Source organism: Colius striatus, chromosome 5 (assembly GCF_028858725.1).
Source record: "Colius striatus isolate bColStr4 chromosome 5, bColStr4.1.hap1, whole genome shotgun sequence".
Taxonomy (NCBI): Eukaryota; Metazoa; Chordata; class Aves; order Coliiformes; family Coliidae; genus Colius; species Colius striatus.
In genome coordinates this window covers 1,633,094-1,650,459 of record NC_084763.1, presented here as the reverse complement: position 1 = coordinate 1,650,459, position 17,366 = coordinate 1,633,094, and the positions used below count along the sequence as shown (strand labels likewise).

Here is a 17,366-nt window from a genome sequence, read left to right as displayed (position 1 = left end):
TCAGTGAATCCCACTGCAGGGTTTAAAAATACATCAGAGGAGGTAAGAGAAATAAATTACCGTGGAGGAGATGTCTTTCAGAGAAAGGATAATGTGAGAGAGTCAGGCACACAAAGCTGTGAGGAGGGCTGGAATCCCTCCTCCTGTTTTTCCACAGCTGATGTGTCTCGAGAACCTCCACCTACTGCTCAGCATCTTGTGAGCACCCACCCGTCTGTCAGCCTCTGTCTGTTTGCTGGCAGCCTCATTATAGTTAGAGATCCCAGCCTGCAATTTATCAAGGATCAAACTAGGAAAAGAGGAATAAAAATAAGACTTGAAACAATAAGGAGTTGTAGGAAACAGACCTGTCTGTTCATAGATCTCGAGTGTCACAAAAGTCTTATCAGCTCATTTAGCCTGACCTTCTACATAGGAAAGGACATAACAGTGCATGCTAGGAAAGAAAGGCTTGGGGAAAAAAACATGAAGTAATCTCTCTTCTTCTGCATAAGTAGTTACACTGAGTGTGTGAACACATTTGATGTTGTAGTGGGATGGGATGGGATGGAGGTGACTTTCTCCACAGCAGCCCATACGGTGCTGTGTTTTGGATTCGTGCCTAAGGCATTGTTGATACCCCACCACTGTTCCGGCTGCTGCTGAGCAGCGCTTGCACAGCATCAAAGCTTTCTGTCCTTCCCACTTCTGCCCCTGGTCAGAAGGCCGAGGGTAGCAAAGAGGTTTGGAAAGGGACACAGACAGGACAGATGGCCATTAGCTGAAGAGATACTCCACACTCTGCACCACCACACTCAGCAGTAAAGCCAGGCAAAGGAAGAAAAGAAGGAGCTGGGACAGCGTGGCGTGCTCAAAGACCTATCCAACCTGACCTGAAACACTTCATTCTCCCAATCTCTGCCTTGAGATTCAGGGTCTCAAGAAATGAGGGAAGAGCAACTGCCAGGGAAGACTGAGGCAAAAAAGTCACTGAATACCTCAGTGTGACACTTCTCTGTGCCACTTGTCAGCAGATCCCCTGTCTCATTTATTGAGGGACCACAGTTACTCTTGTCTTCCTTTTCTGACATGCCTGTTAGCAGATGTTCATCCATTTCTGTTAAGGCACAAGTCCCAGTCATTTCACCTGAAGATGCCCCTGGTTGGATGTACTTAATCTGTACACCCAGGAATTCATTCTAACGGAAGCTGAGAATGAAGAGCCAGAACCAGCAACACCACTCGCTGTCATGCAGCCATTGCCCATCTGCAAAGCTCTTTTCATTGACACAGTTTGAGTTTTTCCAGCCCATCAGCCTAGCAAGTCAGCTTCCTCCCCTTTGGTTTGAGAGGGCCGTGTTTTCGGGTTGCTTGGGGGTGGATCAGCACAGTCCATAGATGCTTTACTGCTGCGTTGCCTGTCAGCGTGTCAGCAGGTACGAGCACTGCAAACAGCCTTCGGTGAGCACATTTGTCTGGAACACTTTTCTTTCCATAACTGTAAGATTAAAGATGAAAAGGGAATATGGATTTATACAAATGGTACCCTTATGTCACAGTGAAGGGTTATCTCCATAACCATGGATTTCATTGTGAGGCTCTCAGGCTGCGCTACAGATTTCAGTTTAAAGCCATCCGTTAATCTAGGTTATACAGACACAGAGCTTCTCCCTGAGATGTTTGCCACTTCTCTGTGCTTTCTCTTTAAATGGAAGAATAATCTTCCTTTAAGAAATTGGAGCTGCTTCCATCCATATAAGTCCAAGAGCTTGCAAACAAGCGCTCTCGCAGAAGTTTCCAGAACCCTGGGCTATTGCACAGGGCAGCCATGTGCAGTGTCCAGTGCCACCAGTTGCCTCGGATGAAAAGTCTACCAAGGGGTTCTCATTTTACAGCCCTTTAGACAGACAGTGCTTGGGAAGCAAGTCCAGCCTGACAGTGAAGAGCTCTGAGGTGGTCCTTCAAAGCAAAAAGTAGAGGGAGAATTCCACACACCCCCTTGGAAATGGGCTTGAGCGTAACATACAGCCGGAGTACTGCAGGGATCTTCCTCCAGTTCCTCGTTTGCCTGAGTTTACTGGCAGAAACTGTGAAGTTATAAGACATAATAACATTAAAATGAAACGTCTTTATTTCTTTAATGGCAAGCTTTGGCTCATACAGATTTTCTGTCTTGTAAGGTGCAAAAGGCCAAACAGACTGGATTCATGGCTTGTGAAAGGCAGTTCATTCGAGAAATGAAACGATTTTGTTCAGCAGAGATCAGAGGGTACAGCAGCAATAAGAAATGCTTTCAGTTTTTTCCTGCAGATATAGACAGTTTTGCAGGAAAACATCAAAGGTGTCAATTGTCTCATAAATTTGGGTTGAAGGAACGTTTGCTGTAAGAAGTGTGTTCCTATCCTTCCAGTATTCATTAAAAAAGCATTTAATTCACTCTGACATAGCCTTGTGAAAATCTGTTAGGCCATGTGCAAAGCATTTCCCACGATTTCTCGGTGGTGTTAGCCACAGTGATCACAGGGTGGTGCTTCTGCCACAATCTAACAGCCTTGCTGGCTTTGTGACTGTTGTATTGATTCAACCAGACAAGAAACCAGAGCTGTACTGGAGCCCTGAGCCCCTCATTGGGCACCCAAGGCATTTCAGAATCAGAAAGGTGATGTGGCCTTTTTATGCTGTAAGGAAAAGAAATGAAATGGGACTTGTGGTCATCTTTAGCTCTGTCTGCTCCCCTCCTTCGTGAACGCTGGCATTGATAATCCATTTTCTGCTAACCCATTCCCTTTGCCACCATGGTAGAGTGTGCAGCCACAGATTGTATAAACTAAGTACCAGTAGGAAAGTATAAATTGCATTTCTCCATTCTACAGCCACTTGTATGTGTTACCAACCACAGTCCTTTTTTGGTAAACAGCAACTCTGTGGTTTGCAGAGGGTGACCTGGAGCAATATCATCATAGAATCATAGAATGGTAGGGGTTGGAAGGGACCTTTAGAGATCATCCAGTCCAACCCCCTGCAGAGGCAGGGTCACCTAGATCAGGTCACACAGGAACGTGTCCAGGTGGTTCTTGAAGCCCTCCAAGGAAGGAGCCTCCACACCCTCCCTGGGCAGCCTGGGCCAGGGCTCCCTCACCAGCAGGGGCTTAATGGGAGGCTTATCCAGCAGGGGCTTAATGGACACGTGTGCCGTTTCTAAACACCTTTTGCATCACCCAGTATAAATGCAGCAGCACTTGAGTGCTTACTAAGAAGCCATTTCTTTTTCAGCCACAAAGTCTTTACTTACCACTGCATTGTTAGCTCATTGCTAAAATTAATTGCCTCTCAGAATAAATAACAATTGGACTTCTGCTGTACCACTTGTTAATCAAAGTGTGTATTTCCCTAAAAAGCCCTCTGGAAGCTGCAGAAACCAGAAGTTAATGTCCTGGTTTACAGGTGCATTGGATGTGTTCTGCTGAAGGATGGTGAACGGGTTTTTCTAGTAAGTATTGGAATTATTAGTGTAAATAAAATGCCCTTTACATGATTTATTGTGTATCCATTTTACAAGCCAACCTGCTTTGTTTTCCATCACGTGCTGTAGAAGCTTTTCACAGTGGCTTTCCTGCAAGTGGTTTAAGTTAGAAGGAGCCGTGTAACTTCTGAGAGGTGGCTGGGCAGTGAGTAAGTGACTCCGCACGGCAGCAGAACCAGCCTGCAGGGTGACACGTGTTCCCTTTTGCTCGCTGTTGCAGCTGCTACGGAGGTTTCCTTTTCATTCGACGTGGGAAACGGGCCCGTGGAGATCGTGGTGAGGTCTCCCAGCCAGCTCAACGACGACCAGTGGCACCGTGTGACCGCGGAGCGGAACGTCAAGCAGGCCAGCCTGCGGGTAGACCAGCTGCCCCGCGAGGTCAGGCAGGCGCCGACGGAGGGGCACACGCGGCTGGAGCTGTACAGCCAGCTCTACGTGGGTAAGCGGCGGAGCAGCAGTGGGGGTCGTGTGGGCAGCTGTGCTCCTCAGGCCTTGGCGTGACACGGCAGCGGTGGGAAACAAAGCGGAACAAGGGGAAAGACAAATGTGTCCCTAATCACAGAATCCTTTTGGTTGGAAAAGCCCTTGGAGCTGCTGCAGTCCCAGCCCTCCCCTCACCCTGCCCAGCCCAGCACAGCCCTCAGCGCCTCAGCTCCAGGGCTTTGGGATCCCTCCAGGGCTGGGCACTCCCCCAGCTCCCTGGGCAGCCTGGCACAGGGGCTCACACCCCTCTCAGGGAAAAAGCTTTTCCTCAGCTCCAATCTCAACTTCCCCTGGGGCAACTCTTGTCCTGTCATTACTTGTGAGTAGAGACTCACCTCCACCTCACTGCAGCCTCCTGTCAGGGAGTGTCAGAGAGTGCTGCTGTCTCCCCTCAGGCTCCTCTTCTCCAGGCTCAACACCCCCATTCCCTCAGCCCCTCCCCAGCCCCTTGTGCTCCAGCCCCTTCCCCAGCTCTGTGCCCGGCTCTGGCCACGCTGCAGCCCCTCAGTGTCCCTGTGGCAGTGAGTGAGGGGCCCAGCTCTGAGCACAGCCCTGGAGCTGCAGCCTCCCCAGTGCCCAGCACAGGAGCACAGGCACTGCCCTGCTCCTGCTGCCACCCCACTGCTGATCCCAGCCAGGATGCCCTTGCCCACCTGGGCATGCTGCTGGCTCTTGTTCAGCCACTGGCACCAACCCCTCCAGGCAGCTTTCCAGCCCCTCTGCCCCATCCTGGAGCTCTGCCCAGCCTTGGGGTGGCCCAAATGCAGGACCCAGCACTTGCAACCTCATCCCACTGCCCTTGGCCCATTCCTCCAACCTGACCAGGACCCTCTGGAGAACCTTCCTCCCTTCACACAGTTTGATGCTCCTACCCAGCTTGGTTTCATTTGCAAACTGACTCAGAGTGCACTCAAATCACCAGCATCAAGGAGCAGCTAAGAGAAGTATATTCTGTGCTGATAACTTGTCATTCTTGTCTTTCCCCACCTGCAGTTTCTGGCTGAAAGTGCCTCTAGCAGGCAGTAGTGCCAAACACCTTTTTTACTGAGTTTCTCTCTCACACACAGTTAATTTGCCACAGAAGTGAAAAAAACCTGCATGGATCTTGGCAGGACTGTGTGTGCCTGCAGTGCCCGTCCAGCCCCTTTAGGTCTGAGCATTGCCCACACTTTTGCCTTCATAGCTCTCACTGCAGCCCTTTCCCTGCATCCCCTGGAACCAAGTTAGTCCAGCTGCTTTCTGGAGCTGCTGGTCTCAGCTAACATTTCGGGGAGGTTGTTCCAGCAGCACTTGTGTTTTACTGACTGTTAGCCCCGGGGCTGCAAAGTGCAGACACGACAAATGCCATGGGCTGGAATCAGAGCTGCATTGAAATGTTGAGCAAAGAAGCACTTTCCCGCTTCTCTAGATGTCTGTTAACAGGAGAAGAGGGAAGCTAAAAAGCACATTCCCGTTTTTTTTCTCTATGCTAGTCAGGATTCAACAGCAGAAGCGAGTCGAAGTGATGTTTAAACCTTCCACTGCCTTAGCAAACGGCAGCGTCACTGCAGACCGTGTCTGATGTGTCACCAGATGTGCAGCCGTTGTTTACCAGCTCAGGTTCTCCTTCACTGCTGACTCTGATCCCAAGGAGAGGCAGTTTCCAAACAAGCTGAAATGTGAAGTTTGTTTAAAAGGGAGAGCCTTAACCTTCTAAAAGAAGTACCTTTTGCTGAAAACAGGGAGGGATGGATTTCTTCCCAGCCTGAGTTCTTGGGGAGTTGTTCGTAATGATGATTTTTAGTGGTAGTTTTGAATTAACTGTTACAGCAGCAATGTGATGAAATGCCTGGCACCTTTATGGCCAAGAACTGAATGTGCAGATCTGCAGCTTGGTTTTCCTTCTTTCTAAACCATATCTATATTTCATGTAACCAGGCAATTGGAGCATACATCTCAAAGAACAGATTTAAATCCTTACCCAGAGTGAGACAGAGAACTGATTTGTGTTGGAGCATCCCAAATGAACGTCAAGGTCCGGAGAGTGATACCCAGGAAGAATTGTTTGGGTTCCTCCTGTTCCACTTTATGTGGCATAAATATCTGTTCCTTGGGCCAGCAAGAGAACCTTGAGAGATGATGATTTCATGTCTTAGGCAAAGTCACCAGGACAGGAAAGAAGGGTATTATGTGTATTAGGAGGGTTTTTTCTCACTGCAGTTTGCGTGGAGTGGGACCACACCAGAACCTGTGCGCTTGGCAAAGCCTGAGCTCCAGATCAGCCAGTTACCAGCAGTTGATTTGAAGCAGCTTTCTTGCTTTGGTTTTTATTGAGTCCTTTTCTCCACTCAGGTAGATCTCAACCTCTGTGCTCTGTGGTGATGAGCGTTTGGATCTCTTCAGACACCCTTCAGCACCTGCAGCACTGCAGTAATCAAAGACATGAGAGGATGAGCAGGAAGGATGACAGCCACTCCATGTCATTTGCTTGCTTCTTTTAGGGTTTTTGTTATGATTACTTCTAATCCAGCCCCAGATCTGGCTTTCCTAGTTGAAGTCATATTTTTCAGCAGGTGTTTGTTGGGGAGGGGAAGAAGTACTGTTTGTACTTTTTGACTGCTGAGAAAAGCCACCTCGACCCACGTTTCCAAGTGGAGCTCTTCAGCATTACATCCTTCATCTTATACTCAGCAGCTAAACCATGTACCTGACGTTGCTTGGCAAGTAACATCTATATTGCCTCTTGCAGCTGAGAGTGGGGATTTAAATCTTCTCCTTCTTTCCCCATCATGGCTTTGAAAAATGTGACACCGCGTAACGTATGATGGCGTTATTATTAGCACCCATCATCACTAATCCTGTGGAGAGGAGCACTAGACCCTAGCACTCAGTCCAAGCCCATTTTTTCCACTGTGATCTCACAAAATCTAGAGGTTGGAACGAAATGAAGTGTGACAGCAGAGGGCTAGAATCTGTAACGTCTCATCAGTGTAAAGCAAACACACCTACTATTTCTACTTAGCACAGAAACCAAAGGTTAGGTTTCAGTGATTTTGATGTCGTTAGGGAATTCCTTGTCTTTACTAGGGAGGTGTATATCCAGCTGTTGTCACAGGCCCAGCAGCATATTTCATGTAGAGGAAGAGCAATGAAATCCATCAAGTGTTGTTGTCTCACAGTTTTCCACCCACCCCCAGGTGCTGCAGGAGGCCAGCGAGGCTTCCTCGGCTGCATTCGCTCGTTGAGGATGAACGGGGTGACTCTGGACCTGGAAGAGAGAGCCAAAGTGACCCCTGAGGTGAAGCCTGGCTGCTCCGGGCACTGCACGAGCTACGGGATGTACTGCGCCAACGGCGGCAAGTGCGTCGAGAAGTACAACGGCTACTCCTGCGACTGCTCCCAGACCGCCTACGATGGACCGTTCTGCATCAAAGGTAAAGGCTTCGGGGCAGGAGGCAGGGCCAGCTGCCTGAGACAACCCACAGCACAATCCATGCTTCAGCTGCCACTGGGTAAAGGAATAAATCCCATGTAATAGCTCCTGCGGACAAGTCAAAGGGACACACCCAGGGTTTAAACGTGGTGATTTAAAGCCACATCTCTCATTGCTACTAATCTGTGTTAGCTGTTCAAATCAAACAACACGACAGCAAAGTGCACCAGGAAAGCCTGTAGTCATAGCAGGTCTGGCAGAGTGGATGCAACAGAGAAGCCTGTAGTCATAGCAGGTCTGGCAGAGTGGATGCACCAGGAAAGCCTGCAGTCATAGCAGGTCTGGCAGAGCGGATGCCATAGTCTTGAGGAGCAATAAATCCCTCCCAGCACAGTGTCACAGGCACTTCTGTAGAAAAAACCACGTACAGTTAAGCACAAGCTACTTGGTCTCATGCAGGAACGTATTTGGAGATACACAGCTGAGATTTGGGTTGAATATCATATAAATGAGGAGGCTGGCATTTGGATTACAAATTTTATCCATGCATAGCCAAGTCCTTCAGCAGCTCAGACAGGGTTTGAGACTGAACTTGCTAGGGGAGGGAAAGGTACAGAGCTGCCTCATCTATGTCAGTCCTTGGGAGGTGCCTAAAGAGCATTCTGGAATTTCAAAATCAGTGATGGTTCTGGATCCTGTGGCTGGAACTAGATGATCTCTAAAGGTCCCTTCCAACCCCTACCATTCTATGATTCCATCAGAGTGAGGGACAAAGAGGGCAAGAGGGAGCTCACAGACCAAAAACCCAAAAAAGACTATAAAGATACTGATCTATTTCTGTGTGCTTGTTCTTCTTTTGACCACAAATGGCTGTGACAAACCAAGGAGTAATGGGAACATTGCTTCCAAACACTAGCACAGTTTGCAGCCCTCATGGCCTTTACATTTCATAGGATGTTCTCACGATGCTCTCAAAATACTCTTCCCAACACCTCAAAGGTTATGTCATGTCTCTCAGCAGCTCTCCTTCACCATGCTTTTATTGGTACATCAACTCATCCAGTGTCCTGCTTTTCCTAATCATCTCTATGGCTTGCCCAAAAGGCATCAACCAAGCCTACAGTTTCAACTAAAAAATATTGAAGGCTTTTCCCATCGGGTATCTCTGATGTGGAAGAAACCTCCAGCCTTACAAACTGCTCTTCTCTTTTCCCTACCCACTGTCCCAGGAATCCATGCAGACAAGCTGGATCAGCAGTCACCACGTTCCCTGCGTGAAGCTGCCTGACAGTAGGGGAAAGCTGCTGCCCTTTGACCTTCTGGTTTCCAAATCCTTCTTAATGTCTCTTTTTTCCCCCATTACTTTTCATACATCCATACCCTGCTGCCTTCCAGGCACACTTAGAAGAAACCAAGTTGATAACAGAATGAGGCAGTCTTTCAACCTGCTGCTGGGTTGTGCTCTGTGTTTTCTCCTCACAGACTTCAGCCATCCTCGTTGATACCCACAGATAATACCCACCTTCATTTCAGTCTATCCTAACGGAGCTTTGTGCTTTGGTGATGCTGCTCAAGCATTGCAGCACGCTCTCCTAAGAGCTAAGGGGTTGCTTTCACAGCAGCAGCTATTCTGGTGAGTCTCTAGCACGATGATGCTATGCATTCCAGTGAAGGTGATGTGTTTCTGGTGCAGCAGAAGTGAAGCAGCTGCAGCTGTAGGGAGCGACTTGCCCGGTGTTTGTGTGCACGAGCTTCACCAGGTTTTGCCGTGCTGCGTTGTTTCAGAGCCAAGTTATAAAACACGTCCATCACGTTCAGGACAGAAGATGCAGTAACTCCTGGGGGACTGCAGTCAATTTAGCAAACGGTTTGGCATGAGTTGAAGAATGGTAATGCACAAGTAGTGTTTCTGTTTGCTAGTGTTAGCTGTGTTAGAGGACACGCATTCGGGGTGAAACTGGGCCAGTGCCTTGTGTGTTACGTGTGATGGGTAAAGAAGAAGAAGGAAAACAACCGGCTGCTGTGCCATATTCAGTGCAATGGCTTTCAGGGCTTTTTCTGTACTGCCAGAACTCATCACACTGGCTTTTGTTAGTGCTTTTGTGTTTCTCTTACGGGTAGATAAACCCCAAACTGCCGCCAAAACTAGCTCAAAGCTGAAGTGGTTTGTTTTTCCTAGATGTGGCACCAACGCAATAAAAAAGCACCATTAGGGGAATAATTGAGCACCTCACAGAGACAACCGCTGGTTCTGGCTGGTCTGGAAGCACTGTCATAGCAACAGCAGTAATATTACACTGTATTATGCTGTAATACTCTCCTTATGAGCCTGCCAGTCTAGCCAAAGGCCCAGACCTCTGACAGCGGTACTCTGGGCTCACACCGAGTCGCACAAAGATGCTCCTGCCAGCGTGGGGATCTCTGTACCACAGGGCGTTCTGCCTCTTCAACGTGTCATCAGGTCTCAGCTCCAAACATCAAAACTAATCCAGGGTAAAACACACTCTGTAAATCCTTCAGAGGTTATGCACAAAATGCAAATTGCCAGTTTCGTCGCTGTTAGTGCCACGAACCCACGTGCTCCTCTAGAGCATCCCCAAGAGCAGTTTAGGGGCTTCTCTGCAGAAACAACAACGTGGCCCTGGGACAAAGTTAGAGGATAAATTAAAACCAAAATGGAATGAGTTTGGGGCATCCTGTGATCAAAGTGATTGTAAAACCTCTGCAACAAACAGGGCTGATAATGAGGTCTTTAAAGCAGTTCATTTTCAGCCCATTACGTTTTACATTGGAAATTTAACTTGCATTAAGCCTTTGAAATCAAGTGAAGCGCTGGAACATCTTGTGCACGTTGCCCAACTCCCTACACTTGTGAAAGAGGAGAATCCTTCATTTTCTTTCTAATAGCAGCCCCTGGAGTCTTGTGCTGTGTCCTCTTGGCCCACGAGACAAGGCTGGATATGTTGTCTAGATGCAAAGGGCAAACAGGCAGTACTACAGACAGCAAAATAAATCCTAGCAAAGCAGCAGAGCATACCTTAGCTATTTATTTATAAGCTGTCACATTGCATTGTGTATTAATTACAATTGTTTATAACAATGTAGATTTTGGGGAAAACAGGGAATTTTTCCTTCTTTCCCTGTAAAATATAAACACTGCCAAAGCTGCATTTCAGTTGGTTCAGGTGAAAACCTCACAAATCTGGTATTTCAATTCATTTTTCATTATCCTTCCCCTCTCTAAAAGCACTGAGATGTCTGTGCACGTGTTTTTAAGGACTATATCCTTAGTTTTCAACCACTTTCCATTCTCTATAGCGGGCACAGAGGTGAATACTGGTCTGTGACTTGGGGTTCTCTGCACCTCTGCGTGCAGTTGGATGCTGCAATGTTATAGAGGCAAGCAGGAACATTCCCCTGTTCCCTTCACCAGGTGCTCACATCAGCTGCTGAGAAATGACAAAGCCGGTGCTTCTCACAATAAACTAGGACTAGGTTGTGGTATTTCACTCTTCTGAGTAAATCTTCCAGGCCAAGTAGCTCTTTTGATTCTATAATCAATAGTGGCTGGATTTTTAGGTCATCTCATTCAAACCAATGTGAGATGACTAGAAAAATATGCTGCTGAGCAGGAGTGCAAGGTGACATAATGCAAGGCCTTTCAATATACCACAGTCTTCTCTTCCTATTGATTTTAATTTGCCACAGGAAGCTTTTCCTAGCCAAAGATTTTAATACTCCAGTCAGTCCCCATGGTAGAGCTTTTGGGGTGGGTAATGTGCCAAAACTGCTAGCAGGAAAGGTCATAGGAAAAACCAAAGCTAAAAAGAAAAGTCAGTACTATAAAGAAACGACCATACAATGGTTCATGAGTAATAAAAACATCTCACAGTAAAAGCAGGCCTTGCATATTATGGGTTTTGATGATTAAATCCATCCTTAGAGCTACTGACCGATGACTGACAAGAGATTCCATTGTCCCCAGCCTTATTAGCAGCAGATCACAGTGGGATTGATGTGACAGTGGGCTGGAAGTTACACCAGTTTTGTACAGGGACAAAAAGGGTTTAGAAATGCAGTCTGATAGTTATTTAAACTTCTGTTTGGTGTTTGGGGCATATGCAGTTGGCTTCACTTCTCCTTTCATTGCTCAGAGAAATTGCCCTGAGGGATCGCTGCAGTGTTCCTGCAGTCCCACAGATTGCTGTCTGACCTTTCTCTGTCCTTTGCTTCAGCATAAATTCCCCTTTTTTTTTTCCTCCCACAACTGTCCTGTCCTCGTAAAAGCATTTCTGAGAAAATAACTTTTGTTCCTTTAAAGAAAACCAAACTTCTTCCTTTAAACAGAGAGAGTGAGGGTCAAATGCTGGGATGGCTACGCAGAGTGTGTGGCAGCACTGTGATGTGGAGGTTCCCCCAGGGAGAAAGCCTCCCTCCTCTGGGTATTGAAGTGCTGAGGATCAACAGTAGGAAAAGAAATTGCCCATCACCAAGAGAGTGGGGCAAAAATAAGCTCAAGTTGTGTAGCTGATGCTGTGATTCATGTGCCTTCAGGTGTGCTGGAAGGGGAAATTCAGAGCTTTCCAGTTTCTTTTGCAGTTGCTCAAATTGCATCAGCAAATGAGGAGGAGATGAGCACAGTGTGTACATGATTTTCTTTCTTTCAGGTAAAGCTCAGATTCACAGTGTGAATTACTGTGTTCTTTGTGCCAGTGCCCAAACTGAACTCCTTCAGGTTTGTTGTCATATTTGCATGAAACCTGAAAGCCCCCGCAGTGGGATTGTTGTGATGAGGTTTCTTTCCTTTCTTGCTCCTTTCTCTGCCTCAGAGAGAAAAACTCAGGTGTTTACTAGGCTGAATGGATGCCAAAAAGAAGTACCAGATCTAGTGCCACAGCACATGGGTGAAGAGCTCTGCACCCATTCACAGGCTCTGTGACAACCATCTCCAAACTCTGGCTGCTTGTGAATCCATTTCATTGCTTTATTGTTAACAGGGAGGTGATTGTTCAAGGCATTTGAGGTAACTGATTAGTTTTCGTTGTTCATAATCCCAGAACCTGGAAAATGAAGGTAACGTTCCCTCCCACCACCAAACAATTCGGCAGGACACAACCCAGTTGTGATCTGTTAGCCAAAATGTCAGGAATTGTCCTTGGGTTGAGAGCATTAGGCTCCCAGTCTGGTAAGTCTCAATGCTGCACTCAAGTTTTTCAGCCTCACCAAACCTCAGGACTCGGATCTGAGTCTCTGTTGAGTAAATATATATACTCACAAAAATATTATGCACTCTGCAGAGCTGTTGCATGCTGCTCTGCTGCCAGTGCTGCCTGGTTCAACATGCACAGCCGTGCTCTCTGTAGTGCTTTGAGAGCTGCATTCCACTTCAGTTGCAAGAATTCTTTTATTGGGGAAAAAAAAACCCTCTTTTTTTTTTCCTTTTTAAAGTAAAACAAACCTTCCCCATCCACTTATATATCTCAGAGAGACATCAGCTTGTTTATAAACTGAACTTGCCAGCCCACTCACCGTCTGTAGTAAAGTACTTCTAAACCGAAAGGATTTCTTACTGTGTATCCAGAAAGCAGATAAATCAGGGTAATCAGTTAGAAGACACTAAGTCTTGGCATAGAAAATGTGGTCAGCTTTCCATTTCTTTGTCAGCTAACTGTATCAGTCCTGCTCTGGTCTCACTGCTCACTGAGTGCAGGTGGTTTATGAGAGATGAGTAAAGCAGCTTGAGCAGCACTGCAGGCTGCTGCGAGCCTGGGCAAAGGCAACCGAGAGACCTGAAGTTCTCACACCAGGCAGCCAGCTGGGTGCAATGTTTATACCCCTGCATGCTATTGGAGTAGTATTGGCACATCACAAGCTGATAAGCTGTTTTTATGTAAAGTATTACAGCAGCTGTGTGATGCAAGAAGGTGGTTTTACTATGGTAATGCAGAAAGTGAAGCAGATAATGAGGGAAACAAGGAACAGCTCACTTTTAGTGTGGGTGCCTGTGGTACAGGAAGGAATTGAAGGCAGATCTCACCTATCAAAGTTGTCACTCTGAATACTGTGCAATCATCAAATGGCAGTCTCTAATATTTCCCAAATGGCTCTTGCAAAGCTGCAGGTTTTTCTCTGAGGTTACCTAAAGAGCATCTCCAAGCGCTCCCCATCAGGAAATCACAAAACCTGCTCTGATGTGTGTTTGACATTACATTTTTCTTCATCCATCCTGTTGTATTTGATGGGAGTTTTTTAACCTTTACAGATATTTCCATTCGAAGAGGAGCTGGCTTTTCATTTAGATTCAGCAGAGAATACACAATGCAGGCTGCCATTCCCTTGCTCTGTATCTACTGTCCTCGACATCAGTTCCAACAGCTATAGCCATTGAAAGATCTATGGTCATTTCACATCGGTGCAGAATGAACTGCAGCTGGGATTTTTCCTGACACCTTTAAGCTTTCCTTGGCTTGTACATTACTGTTCAGGTCCACCAAGGTGGAATAAAAGGCACCTGCTTTCCAGGGCTGTTGCAAAAGCAGGTTCAGAGCTGAGCCTTGCTTGGCTATGCCAAACTAGGTCCTGCCAGAATCTGCTCATCAGCACTGGCCGGGGAGGCTCGAAAGCATAATGAATCAGGTGACTTGACTTCATCTTGTGTGGCACTGCTGTTCTGCTGAAGGTAGGGGGAAACTTTGTGTGGCTTTATGATCAGGCCCCATATTTTACATATCCTCCAACTGTGATGGTCAGTCGCTCAAGAAAGCTTTTTGTGTGCTGAGTACTGATACGTTCGTATGCAAGAACCAGACCCCGAGTGGGTCTGTATTCTGTTAATGCTAAAAAGCAATCGCTGCAGTTTGGTGTTTTACTCAACACAGAGAAGACTGGAATGTGCATCACAGGTCATTGCAGGGATGGCAGCCAGAGCAGGAGACATGAGCGTGTAGCACAAACCTTTAAATCCCCACTCCTTGGTTTCACAAGCTAAATACTGTGAGCCTGAAGGTAGAACACAGTGTTGAGTGAACTAACTAGGTAAATGATAACTGGAGTGCTCTGAAGATGGTGATGCTTGTCTCCTAGATCAAGAGCTGTCAGATTCTGCCCCTATAGCCAGGATGTACCACAGCAAACAGTCTTTGCGACTACAGCATGGATATAGCTGCAGTTTCTGCATTTAGGGCCTCCAGATGGGATGTGCTTACAGCTCCAAGAAGGCATTTCAGCCAGCTTTGTGAAACAAAAGGGTGAGAATCTTTCTCTGCTGCATCTTTTTATGTGTCCTGACCAAGTTTCATAGCTCTCAGGATTTTCTCTCCAGCTTCTCTGAGGCAGGGATTTTACCCCTGTTACTGCTCATTAATAAGAGGTGAGGAAAAAGTCATGGAAAAGGAGCCAAGTTGTTGTGGGTGTGACAGAGTGTGGGGCTACTAGAACATTGTAAGAACCACCAGTATTGCCATTTCCCTGATGTTAAACCATCAGCAAAAGAGATCCAGGTTCTTGGGCACACAAAACCAGCTCAGAAATGTCATAAGATCGTGGATCTCTTAGAAGAAACAGAGAGGTCATACAGGTTTATTTGTAGCTATTTGACTTTTTTCCTCCAGTCTTTCAACACTCTTGATCCCAGAGGTAATGAGAGTATATGCAAAAGAAACTGAGTAGGGAGAGAGAGACAGGAGACATAACCAAAGAACTGTAACCTTTAAACTCAGCTCGTCAGTTCTGGGTGCATTTTGTGTGGATGTTTTGGATCAGCTTTTGCTAGAAAATACAGAAAAATAGCAAATGTGTGCACTGGGAAAATGCATCTTGCTTGATAAGATCATGTCTGATGATCCACAGCTGCTGGGTTCCTCCACGAGACGAGCCCAAAGCGTGTGTATTTGCAGTGTCTCTCAGCAGAGCGTGATTGGTGCAGGTTCTGCTTTCCAAAGAGAGCTGATCCTGATCTATCAGTGCCACAGACATTTCCTCAAACCCTCTGCCTCAGAAGGGCAGTTTGCAGAGGGACCCTGAGCGAAGCCTCCTGCCTGATCTCCCAACACTCACCTTTTCCAGGCAGAGTTTTCAAGCACTACAAAAGAAGGCAGAGGGTGGTGTGTGGAAACACACTTCCAGCAGCAGGGTTTGTGCTGCCTTTTTTTTATTCAGACAGCTTGTATGGTTTTCTGGATGAAGGACTTTGCTATTCCTGCTATTGAAGTGTCAGGGAGATGATACAGCTGTGACCTCCAAGTGATAGTTTTTGCATTGATCAGCCCTCAGCATTTCCAAGTCATCTTATAACTGTGTTCAATACAGGGAAAAAATATCCTCTAGCTTTTTCTAATATATCCTAATAGTTTAAACAGCCTGCTCCTGGGAACTGCTGAGCACTTTGCAGCCCTGCTGCAAGGACTTCAGCTTCATTCAGTCAGAAGCGTAATCATGTGCATCAGCCTCTTTGCTGAGCTGGAACATGAAGGGATTCAATATCCTCCTCTTGAGGGCTTAATACACTCACACAGCCAAAGTGAACCTTCCTCTTGGAAGAGGTGGTGTGCATGTGAGGAGAATTTCAAGGCTCATTACAATAGCTTGTATACCTGTAATAACACATCTATACTGAGAGGTATTTTCCCTGTGCAAATCAAGTTAAATGGACAGAACATTCTTTGCTTTGCCATGGCATCCTTTCGGGGGAAGAAAAGGAAATCTTACCATTTCAGAGAGCACCAGTTACTTAAAGCTTTCTTTGTAGTAGTCAACATTTGAAGTAGTAATTCATGCCATTTAGAGCTGTGGAAAATGCCTCACACGCTTTCCAGTTCAGCCCCAGAGCAGTGCTGAGGTCAGGACTGAAGGTCCCAGTATTCCCAGTGCTTGGGGCCCCGGGCAAGCACAGCACCAGGCAATCCTAAAGACAGACAGGGTTGTTAGATCCCGTTCCAGGCTGCCCAGGGAGGTGGGGGAGTCCTCATCACTGGAGGAATTCCAAAGCTGTGTAGCTGAGGTGCTGAGGGACATGGGTTAGGGCTGGGCTTGGCAGGGTGAGGGGAGTGACTGGACTCCGTGAGCTTAAAGGTCTGTTCCAGCCGAAACGATTCTGTGAGTCTGTAAGAAGTGGTCAGCCATAAGGATATATTTAAGCCAGTCTCCCAAATACTTGGAGCTTTGATGCATGACACTTTGAATTTGTAAGTGCTAACACACATTTTCAACAGTGCTGTTAACAGCAGAAGGCATCACAACCTGGGGAAGTATTTTCAGGATAGGGCCCTTCACTTTTAATCCAGGAATACTTAAGTCTATTGCAAAATACAGATGTTAAACTGAATTGCCTCTCCTGTAACTGTTTCAGGGTGATTTCAGGTCTCTCCTGTAAAATGGCAGTTATAAATCTATCAGAATGATCAGGTTATTGATAGCACCTTGAGACCACAACTTGACTCCCTGTTTGATATGACCATATGGTGGTGGTGACTCTGACATTTTGACTTCAGGAGAATTGTTATATGGTAACAGGGCAATGTAAAGCTTTTGCAGCACTAGATTTAGCAACTAGAAAGAAGCATCAATGGAGTCTGTTATACTTTTACCTGCCTCCTTATCTTCTCTCTGCTCAGCTGCTCTGAATAACGTCTGCAGGCTCTTTTCTCTGGTAAAATCGACATCTCGCTTCGTATGTTATGAGATAAAGACTTTGCTGATAGTTGTGTGGAGATTCCCAGTGCTCAAAGGGAATAAAAGCTACATTTATTTTAATATAAGGGTAGTGTGTTGGTTTTTCAGAGCTTTAGGTTTTGTCCCAGTCTGTGGCAGCTTTGTGCCATGCAGGAAGGCGGCACACGACCCAAGATTTGTTTTAAGACTCTTTGAGCATTGCTTATAACTGTTCTACCCAAAGCACTGTCAAAGCCAGCCTTCACTGTAAGAATGTCGACCTTGGATTATGTTTTTCACTTAAAAGTATAGGCAGGGCTG

General features: G+C 46.6%; 1 protein-coding gene across 1 annotated transcript in view; it reads left to right on the top strand.

Moving 5' to 3' along the window:
- Positions 1–17,366, top strand: part of CNTNAP2 (contactin associated protein 2) — a 908,805-nt gene that overhangs the window by 841,447 nt on the left and 49,992 nt on the right. The window contains exons 17-18 of the mRNA XM_061996383.1: positions 3,723–3,941; positions 7,162–7,398. Of these exons, the coding sequence (XP_061852367.1) occupies positions 3,723–3,941; positions 7,162–7,398 (456 nt within the window). The remainder of the gene's footprint in view (positions 1–3,722; positions 3,942–7,161; positions 7,399–17,366) is intronic.